At 46.8% G+C, this 21,761-nt stretch overlaps 1 protein-coding gene across 10 annotated transcripts in view; it reads left to right on the top strand.

Annotated features, from left to right (window-relative positions):
- The window catches only part of syne1b (spectrin repeat containing, nuclear envelope 1b), a 103,718-nt gene that overhangs the window by 50,421 nt on the left and 31,536 nt on the right, over nt 1–21,761 (top strand). For all 10 annotated transcript variants that reach the window (XM_061695647.1, XM_061695638.1, XM_061695639.1 and 7 more), the window contains 39 exons: nt 152–322; nt 404–730; nt 1,198–1,350; nt 1,433–1,600; nt 1,795–1,971; nt 2,049–2,195; nt 3,033–3,158; nt 3,520–3,696; nt 3,799–4,064; nt 4,765–6,925; nt 7,312–7,649; nt 8,102–8,246; nt 8,580–8,798; nt 9,244–9,512; nt 9,716–9,881; nt 10,214–10,369; nt 10,447–10,599; nt 10,686–10,868; nt 11,230–11,367; nt 11,543–11,728; nt 12,227–12,349; nt 12,567–12,749; nt 13,056–13,199; nt 13,273–13,434; nt 13,813–13,953; nt 14,333–14,446; nt 14,529–14,690; nt 15,823–16,026; nt 16,739–16,906; nt 17,435–17,626; nt 17,858–17,989; nt 18,079–18,179; nt 18,558–18,711; nt 18,794–18,907; nt 19,198–19,356; nt 20,014–20,223; nt 20,686–20,787; nt 20,875–20,994; nt 21,189–21,389. In XM_061695647.1, coding sequence (XP_061551631.1) covers nt 152–322; nt 404–730; nt 1,198–1,350; nt 1,433–1,600; nt 1,795–1,971; nt 2,049–2,195; nt 3,033–3,158; nt 3,520–3,696; nt 3,799–4,064; nt 4,765–6,925; nt 7,312–7,649; nt 8,102–8,246; nt 8,580–8,798; nt 9,244–9,512; nt 9,716–9,881; nt 10,214–10,369; nt 10,447–10,599; nt 10,686–10,868; nt 11,230–11,367; nt 11,543–11,728; nt 12,227–12,349; nt 12,567–12,749; nt 13,056–13,199; nt 13,273–13,434; nt 13,813–13,953; nt 14,333–14,446; nt 14,529–14,690; nt 15,823–16,026; nt 16,739–16,906; nt 17,435–17,626; nt 17,858–17,989; nt 18,079–18,179; nt 18,558–18,711; nt 18,794–18,907; nt 19,198–19,356; nt 20,014–20,223; nt 20,686–20,787; nt 20,875–20,994; nt 21,189–21,389 — 8,712 coding nt within the window. The remainder of the gene's footprint in view (nt 1–151; nt 323–403; nt 731–1,197; nt 1,351–1,432; nt 1,601–1,794; nt 1,972–2,048; nt 2,196–3,032; nt 3,159–3,519; nt 3,697–3,798; nt 4,065–4,764; nt 6,926–7,311; nt 7,650–8,101; nt 8,247–8,579; nt 8,799–9,243; nt 9,513–9,715; nt 9,882–10,213; nt 10,370–10,446; nt 10,600–10,685; nt 10,869–11,229; nt 11,368–11,542; nt 11,729–12,226; nt 12,350–12,566; nt 12,750–13,055; nt 13,200–13,272; nt 13,435–13,812; nt 13,954–14,332; nt 14,447–14,528; nt 14,691–15,822; nt 16,027–16,738; nt 16,907–17,434; nt 17,627–17,857; nt 17,990–18,078; nt 18,180–18,557; nt 18,712–18,793; nt 18,908–19,197; nt 19,357–20,013; nt 20,224–20,685; nt 20,788–20,874; nt 20,995–21,188; nt 21,390–21,761) is intronic.

The following is a 21,761-nucleotide window of genomic DNA, read 5'->3' as shown; positions in this document are numbered from 1 at the left end:
GGTTCTGAAGCCTCATTTGAAATTAAAGTTGGCAGGGTTGGTAACAACACTCTTCTCTTTGGGACCTACCGTATTTATTTTCACTTTCCAGGGACTTAAATGTTGAGAATCCCCACAAATAGTACCCCGGCTTTGTCGTCCTTGATTTCAGGAGACAATCAAGCAGCTGCAGGAGGAGGTGTCCTGCATTGATGAGGCACAATGTGTCTTCGGCACTTTCTCGGACTGGCTCCTCACCGCTCAGAACAGCCTCCGCACCCTAGCAGTAAGTCCAGACGTGGTGGATCGCTTCGTCATGGAGAAAAAGATGAAGAAGCTAGAGGTAGGTTCTCGTTATTGTTGTTTAGATCAGTGCTTCCACCAGTGCTGGATGTACAGTTGACCATCCCATGTGTGCGCTCAGGCTCTGCAGGCAGACATGGAGCAGGGACACGCCAACCTGAAGACAGTCAGGGAGAAGACGGAGCGAGCCGCCGTCTTCCTGGAGGAAGCCGAAGCCCAGCAGCTGTGGGAGGATGTGGACGGTCAAATGGGCCAGCTGGAGGACCTGGTGGCCGGCCTGCGTGCCCAGCAGAACGCGCTGGAGAAGTGCATCTCACTCTCCAAAGACTATGTGGATAAATACAAGGCCCAGGCCCAGTGGGTGTCGGAGACCAAGAGGCTGTTGGCATCTAGCGTGGAGCCCAAAGCCGAGCTCTATCAGAAGAAAGCCCAGCTGGCCAAGTACAAGGTAAAAGAAATCACCTTTGCGGATCTGTTCAGGCGCTCCTTGGTTTATGATGATACTGAGATTCTAGTGGGTTGTTCAGCAGGATAAAAATACATGGTCATCCAGCACAAGCTTAATTAGTGCCAAACTTATTTTTATTATTAATTATTATTTTGTATTTTATTGATGTTTTTCATACTTTTTAAAAAAAAACAATTTTTACCGTAACGGCAAATGCAATTTCTGTAGAAATTTTATTTTGATTTGAATTGTTCAGTTGTGGAATTTGAAGTTGGAATGATTGTATAAAATCTTTTGATTTGCGAATGTTATTGTGAAAATGTGGAATTTTCAGTGTAGGAAATAGTTTCCAAGATGTTCTGAATGAGCTGAACAGTTTGAAGTTGGAATAGAAAAGATGTAGAATAGTTGGGGATTTGTTGTTGTTGTTGAATGAGCGTTTCAATGTAGGCATGTGCTATTTGCAGACAATCCAGCAGGTGGTGCAGTCACACGAGTCGGCTGTGAAATGTGTGATCGAGAAGGGCGAAGCCCTGCTCGACACAGTCCATGACCCCATCATTGGTGACAACATGAAAACCCTGCAGGCAGACTTCCTGGAGCTCTGCTTGTTAGCCAAGGTACCGATCTTTTAATAACGTCACATTGCCCAGTCGTGCCTTTAGCCATTGTGACTTTGTGGTCTACGTGGTTTGGTTTCAGACACAGGTCCAGAACCTGGTGGAGTGGGTGAAGGAGCACGAGGATTACAACAGTGAACTGCAGGAGGTGGAGAAATGGCTCTTGCAGATGTCCAGTCGGCTCGTCACCTCGGAATCCATGCAGACCAGCAGCATGGAGAAGGCCACCCAGCAACTGGCCCGGCACAAGGTAAATACGTGAGAACGTTCATGGCTGACTCCGGTTGGAAAGATTTAACAGGTAATGTATGGAAAGGTTCTGGTAAATTTCCATTGTTTTTATCAGGATCATATAGGTTCCCCAACCCCTATTAAGAACCAAGCTTCGATTTTGTAGATTGTCTTGGTTTTTACCCCTAAATCCACTACAATAATTTTCCCTAGGCCATTATGGAGGACATTGCTGGTTTTGAGGAACGTCTCACCAGCTTGAAGCAGAAAGGAGAAGAACTGGTCTCCAGCTGCACTGACCAAGTCCAAGCTAAAATCAGCCAACAAGTCCAGGCTCACCAGCAGGGAACCAGAGATAGTTACTCCGCTATATGCAGCACGGCTCAACGAGTGAGTAATGCCAGACTCCTCCTCCCAGTAGATTCAATCTAGAGAAGGAAGTCTTTCATACTGGATTTTGCTCACAGGTGCACCAAAGTCTAGACCGAGAACTGCAGAAACACGTCAACCACCAGGACACCCTCCAGCAGTGCCAGACGTGGATGGCGGCCGTGCAGGAGGAACTACGGCTGAACCACCAGGAACCATCCGGTCTGCAGGAAGCACTGAAACAGGTACCAGTGCTTTAACAGCACATATTTGCTATTTTATTTGTCATTACAGTGAACAGCCGCGATAGGGAGACCATTAAAAAAAAAAAAAAAAAAAACACATTTGGTTTTTATTCTTTTACCCCCGCAGACGTATTAAACATTTAAACTTATTAAAACACACTTTTTAAACACTGTAAAAATGTTTTTGAAGACACAAAAAAATAAAAACATAAATACTCCATGGACTGTCACAGTTCTTAAAATAAGAGGCAAAATGCGCTTGCCTCGTACCAGTTCAAGTTTACTGTAAGACTGACACATAAAAGAAAAACAATTCAACATTTTATATCAATACAAAAATGTTCCACCAAACCACATACAGTAATCACGATAGTGCGCACATGATGCGGAACGCCATAGAAGAGCCAACGGAAATTAGCAATCACGTTACGGTAATGACAAACCTTCAAATAAATGCCACCTGAACACACATGGAGCAGCAACACATACAAAGAGGGTACTGACAGGCATGTACTGTATTCTCTCTGCTTTGTGGGAACAACTACAATTACAAGATTTTAAATGGAGACCTGCTCTGGCTGTTCTTCTTCTATTACGCTGCATGTCTTCCAGTAGACCTCAGTGCTGCCCGGTATGGTGTGGCACAATGTGGCACTACACTGAAGGCACTCAACACTAAATTCAGTCTTGCTGTTTACTGTACATAAACTATACAAATTCATAAAACACGATCGCTTAAAAATCTACGATATAGCGGGGGCGCCAAAGATGAACTGTGGTGTAGGGTGGGTTCACTGTAATGTGATGGTCCCAAGGTTTGTTTCTTGATGTTTGCAGGTGAAGCACTACAGAGCCCTCCAGGAGCAGGCCAGCACTTACTTGGACCTGGTGTGTTCAGTATGTGATCTGTCCGACGACGCCGTTCGAGTGACAGCGGCTGAGGTCCAGAGAGTCAAGATAATTGTAAGTACAGTCAGTCCCCCGTTCATCCCGTGGTGTGCATTTCAGACCCAGCTGCGATAGGTGAAAATCCACCACATAGAGAAACGATGTAATTTGTATATATATATATTTTTTAATACATATAAAGCAATAAACGTATTGCTTTGTCACCATTTTGTGGCATCTTGGCGCCAAGAATCTATGTTGAAGTGCACTGAGGAGCGTCATTGAGATAAACGTTGTGCTTTGCTGCCATCTTGTGGTATCTATAGGCAGTTATAGGATTTAGTTATTCACAGATGTTTTGCTCCTCGCTGCACAGGGGCGGGGCTTGCCTCGACTTTGGTTCCATTGGGCATATTCTTTTTTTTTTTTTTCGTAGATCGAGGAAAGGATGTCAAGTGCTCAGGAGCTCTCAGAGGGCTGGAGGGAGATCAAGGAGCAGAAGCAAGATCTGACCAGCCAGTTCCAAGATATGGACCAGCAGCTCCTCAGTTTGTCCAGGCGACCTGCAGAGTTGGAGACCAAAATAGCTCAAAACATGTTGTCCCAAGCCAAGGTGATTGCAAATTTCGGGCGCGCAACCAAACTAAAAGGCCGAACGATAACTCGTAACAATATATTTCTACATTAATTCACTTGACCTATTGACAATGCGCAGGAATGCAGCCAGCAGCTACAGTCCAAACAAAGTGTCCTGACCAAGATGACAGAGAAAGTTAGCAGACTGTCTCCGGGCCAGGACTCTCCAGAGCACGCAGATCTGGAACGTCTGAGTCATTCCTGGCTCGACCTTTGTCACCAGGCCAGCAGGCTGCAGGTCCAGAGGCAGGAGGACCTGCAGAGGTCTAAAGAGTACCACGACTGCATTACTGCGGTGGAGGCACTGTTCGAGCTGGTGTCCAAAGAATGGGACAATCTGGCTAGGTATGTGTGATCTGAAAAGTATAATGCAGGGTTGTTGTTTTTCAGGTTGAGGGGATACCATTCTGATCATTCGCACGTGTGCATATGCTGCATCCTACCAATGACTCAAACTTGTAAAAGGCGAGCAAACAGGAACCCTGTTTGATATCAAATTGAATATAATAAAAGTGCGTATTTGTACAGTTAAACAACAAAGTGAAAATTAACTTGGCTGAACGTGGCCCTTTTAAATGCTAGCTGAAATTTTTCATTGGCATAAGGCAGAATTTAGAATTTATCCCGTCTATTTTTCCTTTGGGCAAATGTCCTCGTCCTCTCGTTGTCGTCCGGTGGCGTGTTCTGCCAGTGATTTGAACACCACTTTACTGATATTGGCTTCATTTTTAGAGAAATCATATATGCTTGCTTAAAAGGAAACAATATTTACCTGTCCAAAAAATGTGGCTCCTCTTTTTTTCTTCTTTGACAGTTTTAGGAGTGACTTCCAACTGTTTCTGATACAGTGCCACCCTGCCACTGCGGTGGTACACCACAATTGCAGTTAAAAATGATAACCAACTTTGTCCAGTGCTAGTCAAAGTTTTTAGAAAGTAGGCTGAGGTGGCTGCCTTCAATTTTTATATGCAGGAAAAACCCTTTCACGTGTCTCTCGTGCATCATACCTTTTGTTTCTTTTCTTATTCTTACATTTTTGCTGCAGAACTGATGCTGAAAGTTCTTCTCAGCATTTAGAGGCATTGCGCAAATTGGCAGTAGACCTGGAAGGACAAAAGGGTACGCTTGAGGAACTAAAGGACCAGAAGCAAAAAGTCATCCAGCACTTGAACCTGGATGACAAGGAACTGGTCAAAGAGCAGATCAGCCACTTTGAGCAGCGATGGTCTCAGATGCAAAATCTCATCGAGAGGAAAATTCAGGACTCTGTGTCGACCCTGGAGGAGATGGGCCAGGTGGAAGCTCGTCTGAGAGAGGCTCGGGATTGGGCCGAGGAGCAGCAGCCCGCCTTGTCCGAGGCTATGAAAATGAGTCCCCCTCCGGAGTTGGCTCAGAGTTTCCTGTTCGACCACCTGAGCATTTGCAGTGAGTTGGAGGCCAAGCAGCTCCTGCTGGCCCAAGCCATGGCCGACTCGGACCGAGTTCTGGCCCGCCTGGGTCTCAGTGAACGTCAGCGTCTGCAGCGGCTGATTTCCGACACCCAGTCCGAGGTGGAGTCTTTGAGCGTCAAAGTGGCGCAGCGCCGGAAACACCTTAGCAAAGCTTTCACCGAGAGGACTCACTTTCTCATGGCCGTCAACCAGTCTATCTCCTGGGTCCAGCAGAATGAGAAGAAGGCACAGGCCGAAGACTACATCGCCTTGTTGCCCGAGGACCTCGCCAAGCAGGTCCGAACCTGTCGGAACATCCAGAGCAGTTTGAAAGCTTACCAGAGCGAGCTGGCGTCCTTGTGGTCTCAGGGGAGGGACCTGATGCGGGATGCCAACGAGGAGGAGAGGAATGAGATTCTCACAAAGCTGCAGGAGTTGCAAAACACCTTCGATAAAACTCTACACAGGTGTGGGCAGAAACTTCAGGAATTGGAGAAAGTCTTTGTCTCCAGGAAGTACTTCAAGAATGACCTGGAGAAAATATGTCAGTGGATAAAACAAGCTGACATCATCACGTTTCCTGAAATCAATCTAATGGTCGGCGATGCTGAATTAGAGGCGCAGCTATTCAAATACCAGCAGATAGTTGAGCAGGCAGTGGAGTACGAGAACCTTCTCCTAATTGTGCAACGAGCAGGCCAGGAGATTTTGCCCACCCTCAATGAAGTGGACCACTGCTACTTAGATGAAAAACTCAATATCCTCCCGCAGCAATACAACAACATATTAGCGTTAGCCAAGGAGAAACAGGAGAAAATCCAGCAGGCTATTTTCACCAGGAACGAGTACACCTCTTTCATAGACGTCACGCAGAAAGCGCTGGAGGAGATCGAGGAGCAGTTCAACCATCTGGGCACGCAGCCTGTAGGCTTGCAAACAGAGGAGGTGGTCAGTCTGCAGGGCGATTACAAAGCCATCCAAGCCGATCTCAGCAACCTGGGTCTCGCTGTCAGCGAACTCAACCAGAAGAAGGAAGGCTTCCGGAGCACTGGACAACCGTGGTGCCCCGAGGAAATGACCCAGCTCACCAGCCTTTACAATGGCCTGAAGAGGCTGGTGGAGCAGAAAGTGGAGCATCTGGATGAAACCTTGGAGTCATTTGAGGACCAAAAGGCAATGGCCATGCAAGTTGACTCCGAGTTAAAGGCCACCAAGGAGCAGCTGGTGAAGGTCAACGCTGAGACTCAGTCTGCGGAGGAGAGACTGAAGAACTACCACGCTCTCGCCGGGAGTCTTCAGAGTGCCAACTCACACTTATCCAGGCTCGTGGAGCAGATGGGAACTCGTGCACCACGTTTGGACCAAATGGCCCACAACGCCTCCAAGGAGCAAGTGGTCCTGTGGCAGGAGGAGCTGCGATCCTTGCAGGCCGCCGTAGGCGACCTGATCGAGGAGTGCGAGAATCGCTTTGTTCAGAGTAAAGACTTTGAAACTGAGATGCAAAGGACGTTGACTTGGCTGCAGCAGGTCCGCGATGAACTGGGTTCCGCCGTGACCGTGGACATGCGGGTGGAGAAGGTGCAGGAAGAGATCAGGAAGCAGCAAATCATGCAGGAAGAAGTTCAGTCTAGACTGAGGATCGTGGCGGCTCTGAGTAGCAGGGAGAAGCACAAGTACGCTAGCGCAAACGAGCTGGCGCCAACCCATGTGGACGCCAGTCTTGGAGAGATGGCAAAGCTGCAAGCAGATGTTCAGAAACAACTGAGTTCCAAACAGGTACAACTCACTTGCATCCTAAAAATGAGAAACACTGTAACCTCAAATCTGTTTGAATTTAGATGATCAGTTTTTCCAATTGGCAATGACGGAAAGGGTTCTTCTTAACGGTTTAGGGTTTGGTTTTAGCGTTTAAGATTGGGGTTAAGGGTCAGGATTTAGCGTTTGGGGAAGGGGGAGGATTAGGATTAGGGTTGGTTTTTAGGTTTGAGGTTTGAGGGTTAAGGTTTAATATTTAGGGATAGGGTTAGGATCAAGGTTAAGGGTTAGGTGTAGGATTAGGGTTTAGTTTTAAGGTTTTAGGTTTAGGGGTAGGGTTAGGTTTTATGATACGCAAAACAATAGTGGGTTCTAAGGAGGCATTTCGTATTGCCCTTGTTGTGAAGGTGACCTTGGAGCAGGCCCTGCTGCTGTGCCAGAAATATCACTTCAGGATGCAGGCGGCCTGCGAATGGCTGGAGGACGCCGTGTCCTTCCTGCAGCAGGCCGGCTTGGGCGTGGACGTGGAGAACTACGAGGAGTGTCTGAGACAGCAGGACGGCATCGTGGCCACCGAGCAGGAGTTCCTCATCCACCTGGACGAGCTGGAGAGCCTGGTGCCCCAGCTGGAGGAACTGGTCAACCCCGTAGCCAAAGGGCAGCTGCGGGTAAGCGTGGAGTCGGCCAAGCAGAGAGGCCTGGAAGTCCTGGATCAGCTCCAATGTCACCAGGAGGTTCTTCACAGGTAGTGCAAGCAAGATAGTCGATAGAACATGTTCATTTGTCTGGTTAAACTAACTGGGGTCCGTAAGCCAAAACTTGGGGAATTTGCAATAAATTATTAGGTTGGTATCGTTTCAAAACGTGCATAGCCACATATTGGACTGGAAGAAACCAATTAGTCCTCCCTACCTTATCTTTGGGTCAACTGAAGCTCTGATAAGATAAATCGGGCACCCCTGCATGAATACAATAGGTTTAAAGAAGGCAAATAATTACAGGAATACAGTCCTATTCTTCAAATATGGACAGACTTTTTTTTCTTACAAAGAGCTAACTTTTTTAATTCATATGGAATTTAGTAATAGAGTAATGGTAATTAGGTTTAACGACGTTACAATTCTGAAACATTCTTCCGTGTCAGGGGCCCCTGGACCCAAAAGGTTCAGACAAAAAACGATGAATGTTTCTTCACAGCTGCGTGGCTCAGTGGAAGTCGTACCAGGAGGCACGGCAGACCGTCATCGAGATCATGAACGAAGCTGAAAAGAAGCTCACCCAATTTTCTACCGCAAAGGCAGGAACGAGCCAAGAGGCCGAGGACAAGTTGCACAGTCACCGGGTAGGAAAGGCCACAACAGAACAAAGTTATTTACCATTCTGAAAATAAGCTTATGATAAGGTTTACATGGCAGCCTCATAGATCATTCTTGAATAAATGTGAATGTGAGTGCGGATGGTTGTTTGTCTACATGTGCCCTGCGATTGGCCGCGACCAGGGCGTACCTCACCTCTTGCCCATAGTCGGCTGGGGTAGGCTCTCGTACTTGTGACCTTAATGAGGACAAGTGCTACAGAAAGTGAATGGATGGATAGTATACATTCTGTACTTTCCAGAAATCTCTGCAGCTCCCTTCTTATGTGTTTTTTTTTTTTTTTTTTTTTTTTTTTTTAGACGCTGGTCTCACTTGTCAACGGCTTCCAAGAGAAGCTGAGCGGTCTGGAGGAGCAAGCGGCTCAGCTGGAGCAGGTGGGCAGCGAGGCCAGCAAGGCCGCCATCAGTCGCTCCATGACCACCGTGTGGCAGCGTTGGACCAGACTGCGCAGTGTGGCCCGCGGCCAGGAGCGAGTTCTGGAGGACACGGCGCAGGAGTGGAGGACTTTCAGAGAGAGGGTAGGTACACAAGTCCGGGATAGACGAGTCTAAATGCAACGGAACTACAGACATTTAAATCAGGTTTGTAAACAATGGGCGTCAGGGTACTTCCCCGCAAAACAGAACGAGAGTGACTGCCGCTGACTTGAACTGAAAACGATGACAAAAACTCATTGTTTGGGAATGTGCCACCAGATAGACCCTTTCGGTTTCCTTAAAAAAAACACACACAAAAAAAACATCCAAATTAATACAGCAGAACCTGTGGGATAGGATAAATGGAGTGGCTGTCATACGCAGTTGTACAATATAGACGTCAGAAGTAGAAGTACAGTAACATAGTATTTGCAGTATTTGTCACTATTGTCTAGTTCTGTCTAATTGAGCCGCGTTGCCTGGTGTGCGGCTGTCTTAGGTTCCCATCTTCTCACATCTGGCTAACATAATTGTCTCGTGGTAAAAGACGGTGAAGGTGCGAGAGGTCGTCGACGAGCTCCGGGGTCGGGTGCCGGAAAGCGCGGTGGAGAAGGCCTCCAAGGCCGCCCTGCAAGCTCAGTTGGAGCAACACGACGTGCTGAGCCAAGACTTGGAGAGAGAGCTGTCGTCGCTGACCCTGCTGCGCCAGTACGCCCTCAGCCTGCTGCACGACGTGGAGGTGCCCTCGCCCACCAGCGAGCAGGACGAGCGGCCCGGCCTCAAAGAGATCAGGGCTGTGCAGGACCAGATGGACAGGTACGAACATCACACGTGGAGAAAACATCCTGTATTTTTGAGTTCGTGTGCCACATGTATGTATGAATGTGAGTGTGAATGGTTGTTGGTCTCTCTGTGCCCTGCGGTTGACTGGCAACCCGTCGAGGGTATACTTCTCATCCCAAAAGTCAGCTGAGCTCTGTCTCTTTGGGTGCAGCTTCATTTCGTGTATTTGTGTGTAGCCTCCTGACGCGGTCCAGAACCAAGCGAGCTCAGGCAGCTCAGGAACTGAGGGACAGAGAAGAAGTGGAGCGGGAACTCGGCGTGGTCAAAGCCTGGATCCAGGAGACCAGGGAGCTGCTTTTCAACCCCACGCCTGACATCGACTCTCTGCTTCAGGAACTGGAGGTACGAACGAAAATGGACTCACGAAAGCTCCAAGTTCAAATTTGAATCATTTTTCTGACATTTATTTTAGAATATATTTTTTAAATGTACTTTTTACCTATGAAGCTCTACTCTACTAATTCAGTGATTTATTTTTAATTTTTTTAATTTTTTATCGTTACAACCTGTTCACGAACAATTCGGTTTACGAATAACATTTTTGAAGAAATATTCCCTCGGTTCTCGCCATGTGTAATGTGTAAAATCTGCATCTCTAGTGAATATGATATCTTTTATTGAAATATGGGTTTCTTTTACATTTTACAAAATCCGTTTCCACTGGACGTGTGCAGGTGGTCCACGGAGACGTGATCACCTACCAGCAGAACGTGGACAAATTAGCTGAGCAGCAACAGAACAAGTATCTGGATCTCTACACCATCCTGCCCTCTGAAATCTCCATGCAGCTGGCCGAGGTCTCGCTGGCTTTGGGGGCCATTGAGGATCAGGTGCGCTGCTATATTTGTAAAGGTCGATGCCGCACTCTGTGTCCCGGTTTGTCATCTGGTGCCTTGGTGCGTTGTAGGTTCTTTCCAAAGAGAGAGACATCCAGAAAACCAGAGAAATCAAAGAGGAGTTCAGTTCCAGAATCCACGAGGTCTCTGAGAAGCTCAAAGCCATCTCTGCCAAATTCAAGGAAAAATCTCCAGAGATTGACCAAGCCAAAGAGGAAGTCAAGGTAGATGACCAGATTTCACCAAGTTTGACAGGCAGATGACTGTGAGATTTGTCTCAGAGATCATTCTGTTGTTTTTATATATCCAGAGTCTGGCAGAGGACCTGGACTGCTGTGGTCGTACTCTCTCCGAGCTGGATGTAGCCGTGCAGGAGTTCGGCCGCCGTAACCCTCTGCTGGTCAAGCAGTTGAGCGACGCCATCGGGAAGATGTCAGAGATGCACCATCACACCACCCGACTGGCTGACTGCCGCAACAACTGGCTCAAAAAGGTTTTGAGCCCTTACAGACTGTTCAAGTTATATCTGATCCATTTTGAACCACCAAATTTGCACAGGTTCCCGCAGAAACATGCACCTGTTGGTCTTTGAAGGGTCATGAGGGAATCAGTTTTTATCCAAAAACAAGTGGTGTAAGACATAAAAACTACACATTCCCTTTCCTCTGAAACATTGATTCAGAATTAATCATGCATCTAATAATGTCAAATGGGCTATTAATACATTTTGAAAAGATCTGTAGTGCATAATCTGATGTAGACAATTATTTCGAGGATATTCTTGGCGAAAGTCAAAATTGAACCGGAACATGGTCGTTGTCCATTAATTCCTCAGCGCTTTCTGTACTTTTCAGGCCGTTTGCTATTTAGACGAGTACCACGAGATGCTGGACTTCATCGTGAGGTGGTCGGAGAAGGCCAAGAGCCTGGTGCGGGCGATCGTCATCTGGAACTCCTCAGTTCACCTACTGGAGCAGATACGCATGTATCAGGTGGGTGGGAGACGGACCAAGTATTGCCCACGGGGTTCTTTGTTCCGGCTCGCTGACCATTACGTTAGCAGGAGTGCTCTAAATTTTGTACAGCGAACCCGAGCCCAGAATCTCGTTCGGCCCGACCCGATGCAGGCAGGATTCTCCACCAACACTGTTTTGTTCTCCTCCCCAGTCTGTTCTGCGAGAGTCTCGCGAGCTCCACGGAGACCTGGAGTCCATGGCGGAGAAAGTGGAGCTCCTGTCCGAGGTCCTGCAGGTGGAGTCCTTGAGCCAGCAGGTGTGCGAGCTCAGCCGGCACACCGAGGAGCTCCAGCAGAGCATCAAGACGCGGCTGCAGAGCTTGGAGGATGCAGAGAAGGTCCCTGCTCTTGACACATTCTCAATAATTAGGGCTGGCAATATGGGTTTCAAATAAAATCCGTTTATTTCTCATGACGATTTGAATTCAGTTTCCCCCTTCGCTCATAGAAAAAGCAAATGACAATGACATTATTCAAATCAACTTTTGCTTTTTGTTTAGTTTTTTTCCCCTTCTGTGATTGGCTTTATTTCTCCAGATCCCAACAGTAACTTGCATTAACTTCCACAGAAATACAAATAAATAGTTGCTTCTTTATAGATCATGAGGGGTGTACTCACTTTTGTGAGACGTTGTATGCAAACACAGTCCTAAATAAACATATATACAGTATAAAATTCGCAAAAGTAAATCTCAGGCAATAAATTCAAAATGATCGATAAAATTGAATTAATGGGTCAAATCGATTAATGGCCCAGCCCTTGTACTTTTTTTCCCTTTTGTCATTTTTTGAAGCCCAACCCTTGTACTAATTAATGGAAGTGAATGTGTCCTCAGAGTATGGAAGCGCTGGAATGCGAGGTGAAGGCGTTGCACGTCGCTCTGGAGCAGGTCCAATCCACGCTAACGTCTTCGGAGCTGGCACGCCAGAGCCTCAAAGAACAGCTCATTCAGAGACAGGTAACCGCCAGAACAGCTGTGGAAAGACGCGAAACATGAAGCGCTCTCAATTGCGATACATCTCGGTTTGGTTTTTTTTTCATTCGAAATAAAAACTGAAAATTTCACACTGTCCTTATGGGGTCTTATGCGTATAATTTTGAAGATATTTGATCATCTGGATGCACTGACGAGCACCCCTTCCCTTGATTTTTTTTTTTTTTTTTTTTTTTGTCAGCGTTTGATGGTGGACATGGAGGGTTTGAAGCAGCAGGTGCAGGCGGTGCAGCTCTGCCAGAGCTCTCTGCGGGTGCCCGAAGAGGTGATGCCCAACCTGGCCATTTGCCGCACGGCGCTGCGTCTGCAGCAAGACGCCAGCCACTTGCAGCACGTGGCCATCCAGCAGTGCAACATCCTACAGGTGCATTAGATAGACGGATAGATAGATAAGTCGACACAACTGCAATATTCACACATATGCGCTCATGTTCATCATGCAGAAACAACCAACAAAGTCAATGCAAAAAATCTGACAGAAACAGCAATAGGTATATAAAACTATAGAAATACCGCACATGCAGTTCAAAATAACAGCCAGCTAATGCAGTGCTGGTTAGATGATAACACGTTTCATGATTTCAGACGTTTAAGAGTCGAAGGCAACCACCTCCAAATTATATACGCAGGAAAGACCCCGAATACTCATTTGAGATTGAAAACTCTCCAGGAGGCCGTGGTGCAGTACGAGCAATACGAACAGGAAGTGAGGGAGCTGCAGGGCTTGATCGAGGAAGCGCACCGCGTCATCCAGGACCGCCCCATCACCACCAGCAACATCCAGGAGCTGCAGGCGCAGATCCTGCACCACGAAGTAAAGCGCCAGCGCCAGTTCGAGCCGGCTGAAACGTCACCGGCAGCTTGTTCTTCTTTTCTCCTCTTCCTAGGAGCTAGCCCAAAAGATCAAAGGCTACCAGGAGCAGATCGCCTCGCTCAACTCCAAGTGCAAAATGTTGGCGGTGAAGGCCAAGCACGCCACGCTGCTGCTGACTGTCAGCGACGCGGACGGGGGGATGCCCGAGATGGAGGAGGAGAAGACGGCCCTGATGGTAAATTATGAATAAGCCATTAACAATACTGATACTTGTTCCTGATATTTTGGGTATTTACATTAAATGGACAAGAGTTAAGAAACATCTCTCAGTACTATCTATCTAGCCAGCTATCGATCGATCTGCCTGTGAGTGAGTGAGTGAGTGACAGGATTTCTTCATGGAGTGGCCAGGGCTACTTAATTCCTTGATTTGTATCATGCACTTTTAATAATGAATACATATTTAGCATGCTTTTTAGCATTTATTTTCCGCAAATAACAACACAAAGGGATTTTTATTTATTTATTTTCAAAAGTAAATGTACGGAAATGGAAAAAGTGGAAATCGTTACAAGGCCTTTAATGCACTCTTGACGGCCTTCTGTTTCGTCAGATGTCGGCAGGCCGCTGCCACGCCCTCCTGTCTCCCGTCACCGAGGAGTCCGGCGAGGAGGGCGCCATCAGCTCGGTGTCCTCCCCTGCCGGGTGTCGCTCACCTTCGCCGCTCGCCCACGGCGACGTCGCTAACATTAAGGTATTTCTCTCTGCAAATGTGTCACGTTTAATATAGTCTGCCATTTTGCTTCGAAGCGGCCATTTTGGCTCTGTTGCACCCTCTGAAATGCTTTCAAAAATTCCGCCCCTGAAGCTATTTGTAATCAGCACCTTGAAATTCGGCAGGCATGAATCATCATGAATAGACCCACCAATAAGTCTCAAAAAGCCGTCACTGAAAAGACATGGGAAGTCTGCCATTTTGGTTCCGAGCAGCCATGTTGACACGGTAGCACCCTCGAAGATTTAAAGAAAAAAAAAAAAAAAAAAAGAAAATTGTGAAGGTGTACCTAATGTGGTGGCCATGTTTCTCCAACAGAAAGAAATCAAATCATAATAATGCAAATGTATTTTCTCAGGCCGGAAGGGGAGCACTGAAAAGAGTTCCGGTCCAAGAACTGTACGACCCGACTTTTGAGTCTGTGGCCAACCTGGACGACCTTCAGCGCTCGTGGGAGTCGTTAAAGAACGTGGTAGGTGCGCTTAGTGTGTGTCTTATGTTTTATCGCCGCTTTCACACCCACTGTGCTTGTGCGGGGGTCCTCCCGTGGACAGATCAGCGAGAAGCAGAGAACTCTGTACGAAGCTCTGGAGAAGCAGCAACACTACCAGGCCTCACTGCAGTCCATCTCGTCCAAAATGGAAGCGCTGGAGGCCAAGCTGAGCGAGCCCGTGGAGGCGGACACAAGTCCCGATGGTAACATGACAACGCACCAGGTCAGTTCTTCACAATCCTCATCTACACACCTGGAAGGCTATGCGGATAGAACTTGTTAGTATTCTTCGATTAGTCAAGACAGCTATCATTAGTCAAGATATGCTGCTGTTCCTCTAATACGATAATAAAAGAACATCGATCCATAGATAGATCTACAATAGCGATCTTCACTATAATAGATGCCAGTGCACAAATCCTACTATACTTAAATACCTTCAATAACTGTACTGTTCTGTACATATTGTATTTTTTCATTTATTTTTGACTTCACTGTAGAAAATACCTGGTGTTTATTAGCGAGGAGGCCATTATTATAGTATGTACAGTTTATAATTAGGATTATTTGTGGTGAAAGTAAAATCTGTATTGAAGTAATTGTTTTGTTAATTTTGTTTACTAACTCAACTGCAGTACACAGTACTTAGAGGCCCTTTTTGATTTATAAGAAATGGTATTTATAATAGAGTGTATAAAATATTAAACACCTTTACTACAGTTACTATGACTACTACATATATTGTAAGGTCAAGTGTTTTAAATTCTGATTATTTGTGAAAATGAATGACTAAATGCTTTTTATTTACTCATCGGCAGAAAGTATTTGGCATTTGTTAGAGAGGAGGCCTTTATTATAACAAATGCAATTTTTAATATATTAAATCAAATATTAAACCCCTTTGCTTCGTTTAGTATGACTGCTACTATACATATTATATTGTGATGTCAAATGTTTTAAATGAGGAGAATATTTATTTGTTGGGAAGCAGTAAAACATTATTTATTTACTCAACTAAAGAAAAAGATTCATTTATTTAGAATTTAAAAAAATAATGATGCTAAATTAAATATTATAGACAGGCATTTGTCAAAAATCGAGGCCTGCTGTGTAATAAATATGCGGGATTTTCTTCAGCTGAGTCAGTAAACGCCCCTGGCTAGTATTTGGGGAGATACTAACTACCGGTAATTTAAACCTACTTGAGAATACCTTCTGATTCTGTGCTGTAATGTACTTCATAATTTCTTCAATTTTGAGTCACTATTTTTACTACGTTTATCTGGACGGAATTCCACTGTGAGAATCCCATTTTCCGTTCTATTCTGTTTAATTGCGCATTGTTGCCTCTTCAGGGTCTGATCGAAGAGATTCAGAGCGCGCAGGAGGACATCGACAGACTCCAGACGAGCTTCACCGAAGACCTGAGCGCGGCCGCCACTTCTGCCGTGGACTCGGACACGGCCGACCAGCTGGCCGTGCGGTCTTCCCTGGCCGTCCTGGCCGAGAGGATGGCCACCATCCACATGAAGGCCTCGGGGAAGCGGCAGCTGTTGGAGGTACCGTGTTGTAAAAGAGCTGCCATGATTCCCAATCGCTGTAAGAGATCATCTGTATCCAGCAGTTGCCATTCATACAACAGGCTCACGTTTCACACCAAGTCAATTTGTGAGCGAATTGAGACAAGATCATCGTTATTTCCGAATACGCAGTTATCCCCCGCCTATTCACAAACTCAACTATTTGTGTTTCTTCTGTGGAACCAATCCTCAGCTATTTGTTGAAAACAATTTTTTTGGTGCTCTTTCTGTAGCACCCTCTGATCGCAACAAAGCCCTGGCTTCTAGGCAAGTGGTAATTGGTATCAAGGAAGTATTGTGGAGGGATACATCTCGACTGAGAGACTTAGTTCTTTGTATGTCAGGGTGTAGCTAAATTTAGTCTAGGTTGTTAGTGGGAGTTATGGAGATTCTTTGCCGCATGTGCATGTACGCGTGCACTTCCGGTCCCTTTTTTCAAAATCAAATAATCTGTAAGCTACCTATTCATTTTTAAGGGTAATGTTATAAAATGAATTGGAAATGATATTTGAGTGTTATGATCACAGCTTGTGGTATATTTATGGTTTAAAGTCTTAATATAGGCAGTCATAAACATTTTTACGGGGTAGGCGTCAATTACTCGTGGCTCAGTCCCCATCTGTAAAATGTGTGCCTCAGTAAAGGTTGGGAAGGTACACGATGACTATGAGTACATGCAATTCTGCTTCAGGAACGCGTCATCGACCGACTTGAGGGCCAACGCCAGGATGAGGCTATACGGCGGTTTCAGATCCAGGCGGAGGAATTGGACCGATGGTTAGCCCGGGCGCGCCGTTCCGCTGCCGCCATCCTTGAAGCGCAGGAGACGGACGTGGAAGTGCAGCTCGCGGGATGCCAGGTGGGTTTTGCATATTTTGGAGACCAATTTCTTTGTGTGTTTTTGACATACTTGGCAAATAAAGATGATTCTGATTCTGATTTTGAAATTAGAATGGTTTGAATCAGTCTAGAAATAAAAAAGCGTCCTGGCCTCCCGCTGGACATCGACTCGGCTTGCTTCTTAGCGGCACGAACGCTGCTCTTAAGAAGATTATGTCAGCGAGTCTCGCGAGTCGTCGGATGACCACGAATAGATCCCGCTGCCGGGATTGGTGACAAAGCCTTCGGTATATCCTTGAGGACTAACAAACGAGAAGGCAAAGGCTCTTTTTTCTTCTGTCGCATTCGGTCCCTGGATTTCCACTTTGATCAATGCGACGTGAGGGATTAGCCCTAATGTGGCAGAGGAGCCCAGGTCAGAGGGCAGCGGGAAAGCCCTCGCCGTCTCCCGGCCAGGGGAAGCGGCAGGTCTAGAGGCCCTCGTCCTCCCAAATGGACCCTCGGCCGCATCATGTTTGAGTTGGCCTCTCTCTTCCTGCTGCTGCAGAACATGCTGCTAGACATCGAGGAGAAGGTGCAGGCCCTCTCCGAGCTGTCCGTGCACAGCGATAGCCTGCTGCTGGAGGGCCGCAGCGACACACGGGCTGAGGCCGAGCGACTGGCCAGGAGGCTGCGGACGCTGAAGGGAGGCCTGCTGGAGCTGCAGAAGATGCTGCAGGATAAGCATGCCAACATGCAGGTGGGTTTGTCTGATTGCCATCAAATCTGAACCACATTATATTAGACACATGGCTACGGTTCAATTGTTTTTGCAATAGCAAAAGTTGGTGACTCGCCATAAAACTAACAAGTCATCTCAACAAGTTCAGATCTTGTGTTCGATGAAGGTGTAGCGATTCGTGGGCGCTACTAGATATGAGACATTTGCACATACCTTGAGCGTGTCATTGTTCTTCATCATTGTGTGTAGGGATCCCTGCAGGAGCAGGAGGACAGCGAGTCAGACTCCAGTCTTTCTCAGAGCCCCAGCGTGCAGGACTGGGTGGCCCAGGCTCGGACCACGCGCTCCCAACAGCACCAGGACACGCTTCAGAGTCAAAGGGTATATAACATTTTGTGACCACACTATGCGCTTAGATGGTCGCATAGAAGAAATGTGTCTTGATGTCATTTTGTCTTTTTTGGGGGGAGGAACTGGAGGAGCAGCTCGCAGAGCAGAAGAAACTGCTGCAGTCGGTCGCCAGCAGAGGAGAGGAGATCCTCATCCAGCAGGCCTCACCGGGCAGCAACACGTACTGAACATCCTATCATACCCTTCTTAGAAAGAATTGACTGTCTGATACGGGGAATGGAAGCACAGTGAACCCATACTGTAGGACGTGTCGCCGTGACGTCACACGCACTTCCGGGTGGCGAACGCAAAGCTTTCTCCATGGCACCCCTCGTAAACAAACATGTCATTTGACCAAGGCAGAATGGCTGAGAAAACAGGGTCAGTGGTTTAGGGTGTTACTGAAAGGCCACAAAAATACGCGGATAGGCACAATTAGTGTTTCAGCAAATAGTCCCAGAACATTAAAGATGTAACACCGACCAGCCTCTGCAGCTGCCTTGTCCTCTCCGCCGCAAATTGTGAATGGAGTTTTGTTTGCGTGTCCCCCGGGCGGCAGTGCTTCGGAGCCATTTTCAACAGCAGCGCTGGCCGAGAGGGAGGCCGACGCCGCGCGCGAGCAGATGAGGCAAAGGTGGGAGAGCCTGCGGCTGGAACTTAAAACCAAAATGCAGCTGATGCAGAAGAACCTGGAACAGGACCGCAAGCAGACGGTACAATGTCAAGTATCACAGGAAGCAAACAATTGTGTTGTTTCTAAACACCAGGAAGTCATATCTTGTGTTTTTTTTGCAGGTTTATTCCAGCGCTTCGTGTGCGGCGCCACTTTTAAAAGGAGAACTTAAAGCCGACGCATCATCCCTGAAGAGTCTGTTTGACAATTTCAGGCGAACAATGGAGAACTCTCAGGTCGCAATTTACAATGCTGTTTAAGAAAAACCAGAGGTGGGGGACTGGAGTCACGCGACTTGACAAGTCCGACTTCGTAAATGACTTGACTTATAACTTGATTAACACAAGTAATAACATGACTTGCCTAAAATTGTGTGCAGATTTAACTTTTTGCCACAGGTACTTGTGACTGGCTTGAAACTTGAAGGTTAAGATTTAAGACCCGTATGTGACTTACTCCCATCTCTGGTAAAAGCACTACATTGACTTAAGTGTAACCTGCGTTTGTTTCTATTGTCCTTTTACAGCCCGGCGACGGTGGCGAGACGCAGGCGCCCGTGATGGAGCAGCAGCTCTTCACGGCCGTGTCGTCCACCGCCTCCTGGCTGGACGCCGTGGAGAACGTGGTCTTGTCCGACTCGTTGTTGCTGGCCGACAACATCGAGGCTCAGTTGGAAAAACAGGAGGTGTGCAAAATACTGAAATGTCATATGGACCTGACAATATTGATATTTCGGGGTTCAGAGTTCAGGGTTGCCCTTTGTCACTCATTCTGTTCATTACCTTTATGGGCAGACTTTCCACCAGCACGTATTGTGGCAAAGGCTAAACAGTTTTGAAATGACAGCAACAAAAATTATTGAGACATCATCTATTCAGTAATGTAATTTTGGAGCTTCTGAATGATCTAAGTGCTGACTTTGAGCCAGTCACAAGAAGGAGTCATGCCAGCTCATGTATGACAATACTTTCCTTTCAACTCTGCATTGTCTCGCGTCTGGGTCATTTAAAAATCATCAAAGCTACCTAAAGCACAAAACACTCATTTAAGAAGGGCAGTTGCCACCACGTGCCAATTGCAATCTTAGTAAAATATGCGCAACACACCCTCCAACAGTGTGTGCAATCAGTAAGCGTGGACATGAAATTTGGCACCCACTTTTTGGTTTCTTAATAAACCAGGCCCTTGTCTCCTGGCTTGCCTGGGAACGCCTCAAATCCCCTGGAAGAGCTGGACAAAGGGGCTGAGCAGAGGGAAGTCTGGACTTCGTTGCTTAGGCTGCTGCCCCCATGGCCCGACCACGGATAAGCAGACGTACTACTACTTCTGGCTTTGTCTGCAGAGGTTGGGGTGTGATCTTCATGGCATGGCAGGGGAGGTAGCACTCAGCCAGACTTTGCTAGCTGCGTCTTCCGGCTTGAGGCAAGTGGAGCGGGCCTTGCTGGAGGACAATCTGGACTGCCTGAAAGAGAGACTGGGAGCGCTGGGCAGTGCTCTTAGTCAAAGCTGTGACCACATGAGAACCAGGACTCACCAACTCACTGCCTACCAGGTGGGTACTTATCCATTCATTTATCAGTTCATTCAACTTAAATCATTCTCTTCCCACCTGTCTCCAATTACCACAGGTGTGCCCCGGGGCTCTGTCTCGGGGCACCACCTTTTCATCACACATCTCATTCCCATCACTAACATCCACTTCCACTGCTACGCTGATGACATCCAGGTCTACCTCTCTATCCTGCACCCATACCTGTCAGACATTGTCCATTTCCCTCTTCCAAGCCATATCTAACATATCTGTTCAGAATGTCATGCTACCCCTGAACTCTTATTTACATTGATGTTCTTGTGCTCTTAACAGTTTTTGTTTGTCTATAATTTGCTTTTTATTTGTACGGTATCCCTGTGTTCTCTAAAAGGCACTATTATCCCAACATGCACACATATATCTTATTATAATTTGTAAACTCTTGTCTAAAGGCTGTATGTATTGGCTTTATATGGAACACAGACTGAACTGCAGCATCTCCAGAGTGCTTTAATGGAGACCAAGTGCCAGGTCCTGCAAGTACTAGCTGAAGCCATGGACAGACCGGCCTCAGAGCAGCTCCAGGTAGTAGAAACTCTAGTGTCCACATGTGTACTCAATCACTTTCCTCAGCCTGTACTGATCACTATTTTTATTTTATTTTTTATACAGATCATTGCCAGCACAGAAGACAACCTGAAGGAATTTGAACAGAAGATCACGGAATTGAAAAGCAGAGGAGTCACGCTGCAAGCGGATCAGATCTCAACAGACAAAATACTGAAGCTTCAGGTTAGATGGAAGAAATGGCACACCCCCGCCAAGATTAAATAGTTAACTAATCCAGTCTGTGTCCCTTTATAGCCTTACGAAGCCAAAGCTAACAACACAAAAGCAAAAATATCGTCCAAGCCACACCTCGTAATTCAAAAAACCTGTACATTGGAGCACTCGTAAGTCAAGGTACCACTGTTGTTTATTGTCAGGATGGCTACGAGGAGCTGGCAATGACTGTGGGGTCTCGGCGCAGCGGGCTGAAGCAAAACGTGGCGCTGAAGCTGCAGTACGAGCGCGCCCTGCAGGACCTCACCGACCTGGTGGACACAGGCATGGGCAAGATGGCTGCCGATCAGCGAATCATCGTTGGCTCGGCGGAGGAAGTCCAGAATCAGCTGGACAAACATAAGGTCAGACTCACAACGGTGACACGAATCGTACAGCCGAGACGGTTTACCACCGGCATATTTACAGGTCGGCCTTTGCAAATTTGCTTATACACTGATTTAGGTTTGTTTTCTTATTTCTAATTTTTGACTTCTGATTTGAGATAGCTGATTTCAGATTTTTGCGGAAAACCTACCCTCCACTATTCGCTGAAGCACATACCTACTCACTGTTTTTGTGCTGACCAGAAATTGGACACAAACTCCTACACAAAGATAGTTCGCAGCCAAAACACACGTTTACAGGTATAATCAAATCGCAATTACTGCGTTTTTGCCAAATGTGTACACAAATGGATGACTTCTGGGAAGCAGTGAGGATCCTCTTCAGGTTGT

The sequence above is a fragment of the Phycodurus eques genome, chromosome 14, assembly GCF_024500275.1.
Source record: "Phycodurus eques isolate BA_2022a chromosome 14, UOR_Pequ_1.1, whole genome shotgun sequence".
NCBI lineage: Eukaryota > Metazoa > Chordata > Actinopteri > Syngnathiformes > Syngnathidae > Phycodurus > Phycodurus eques.
Note: the sequence above shows the minus strand (reverse complement) of the source record. Positions and strands in the feature narration are given on the sequence as shown.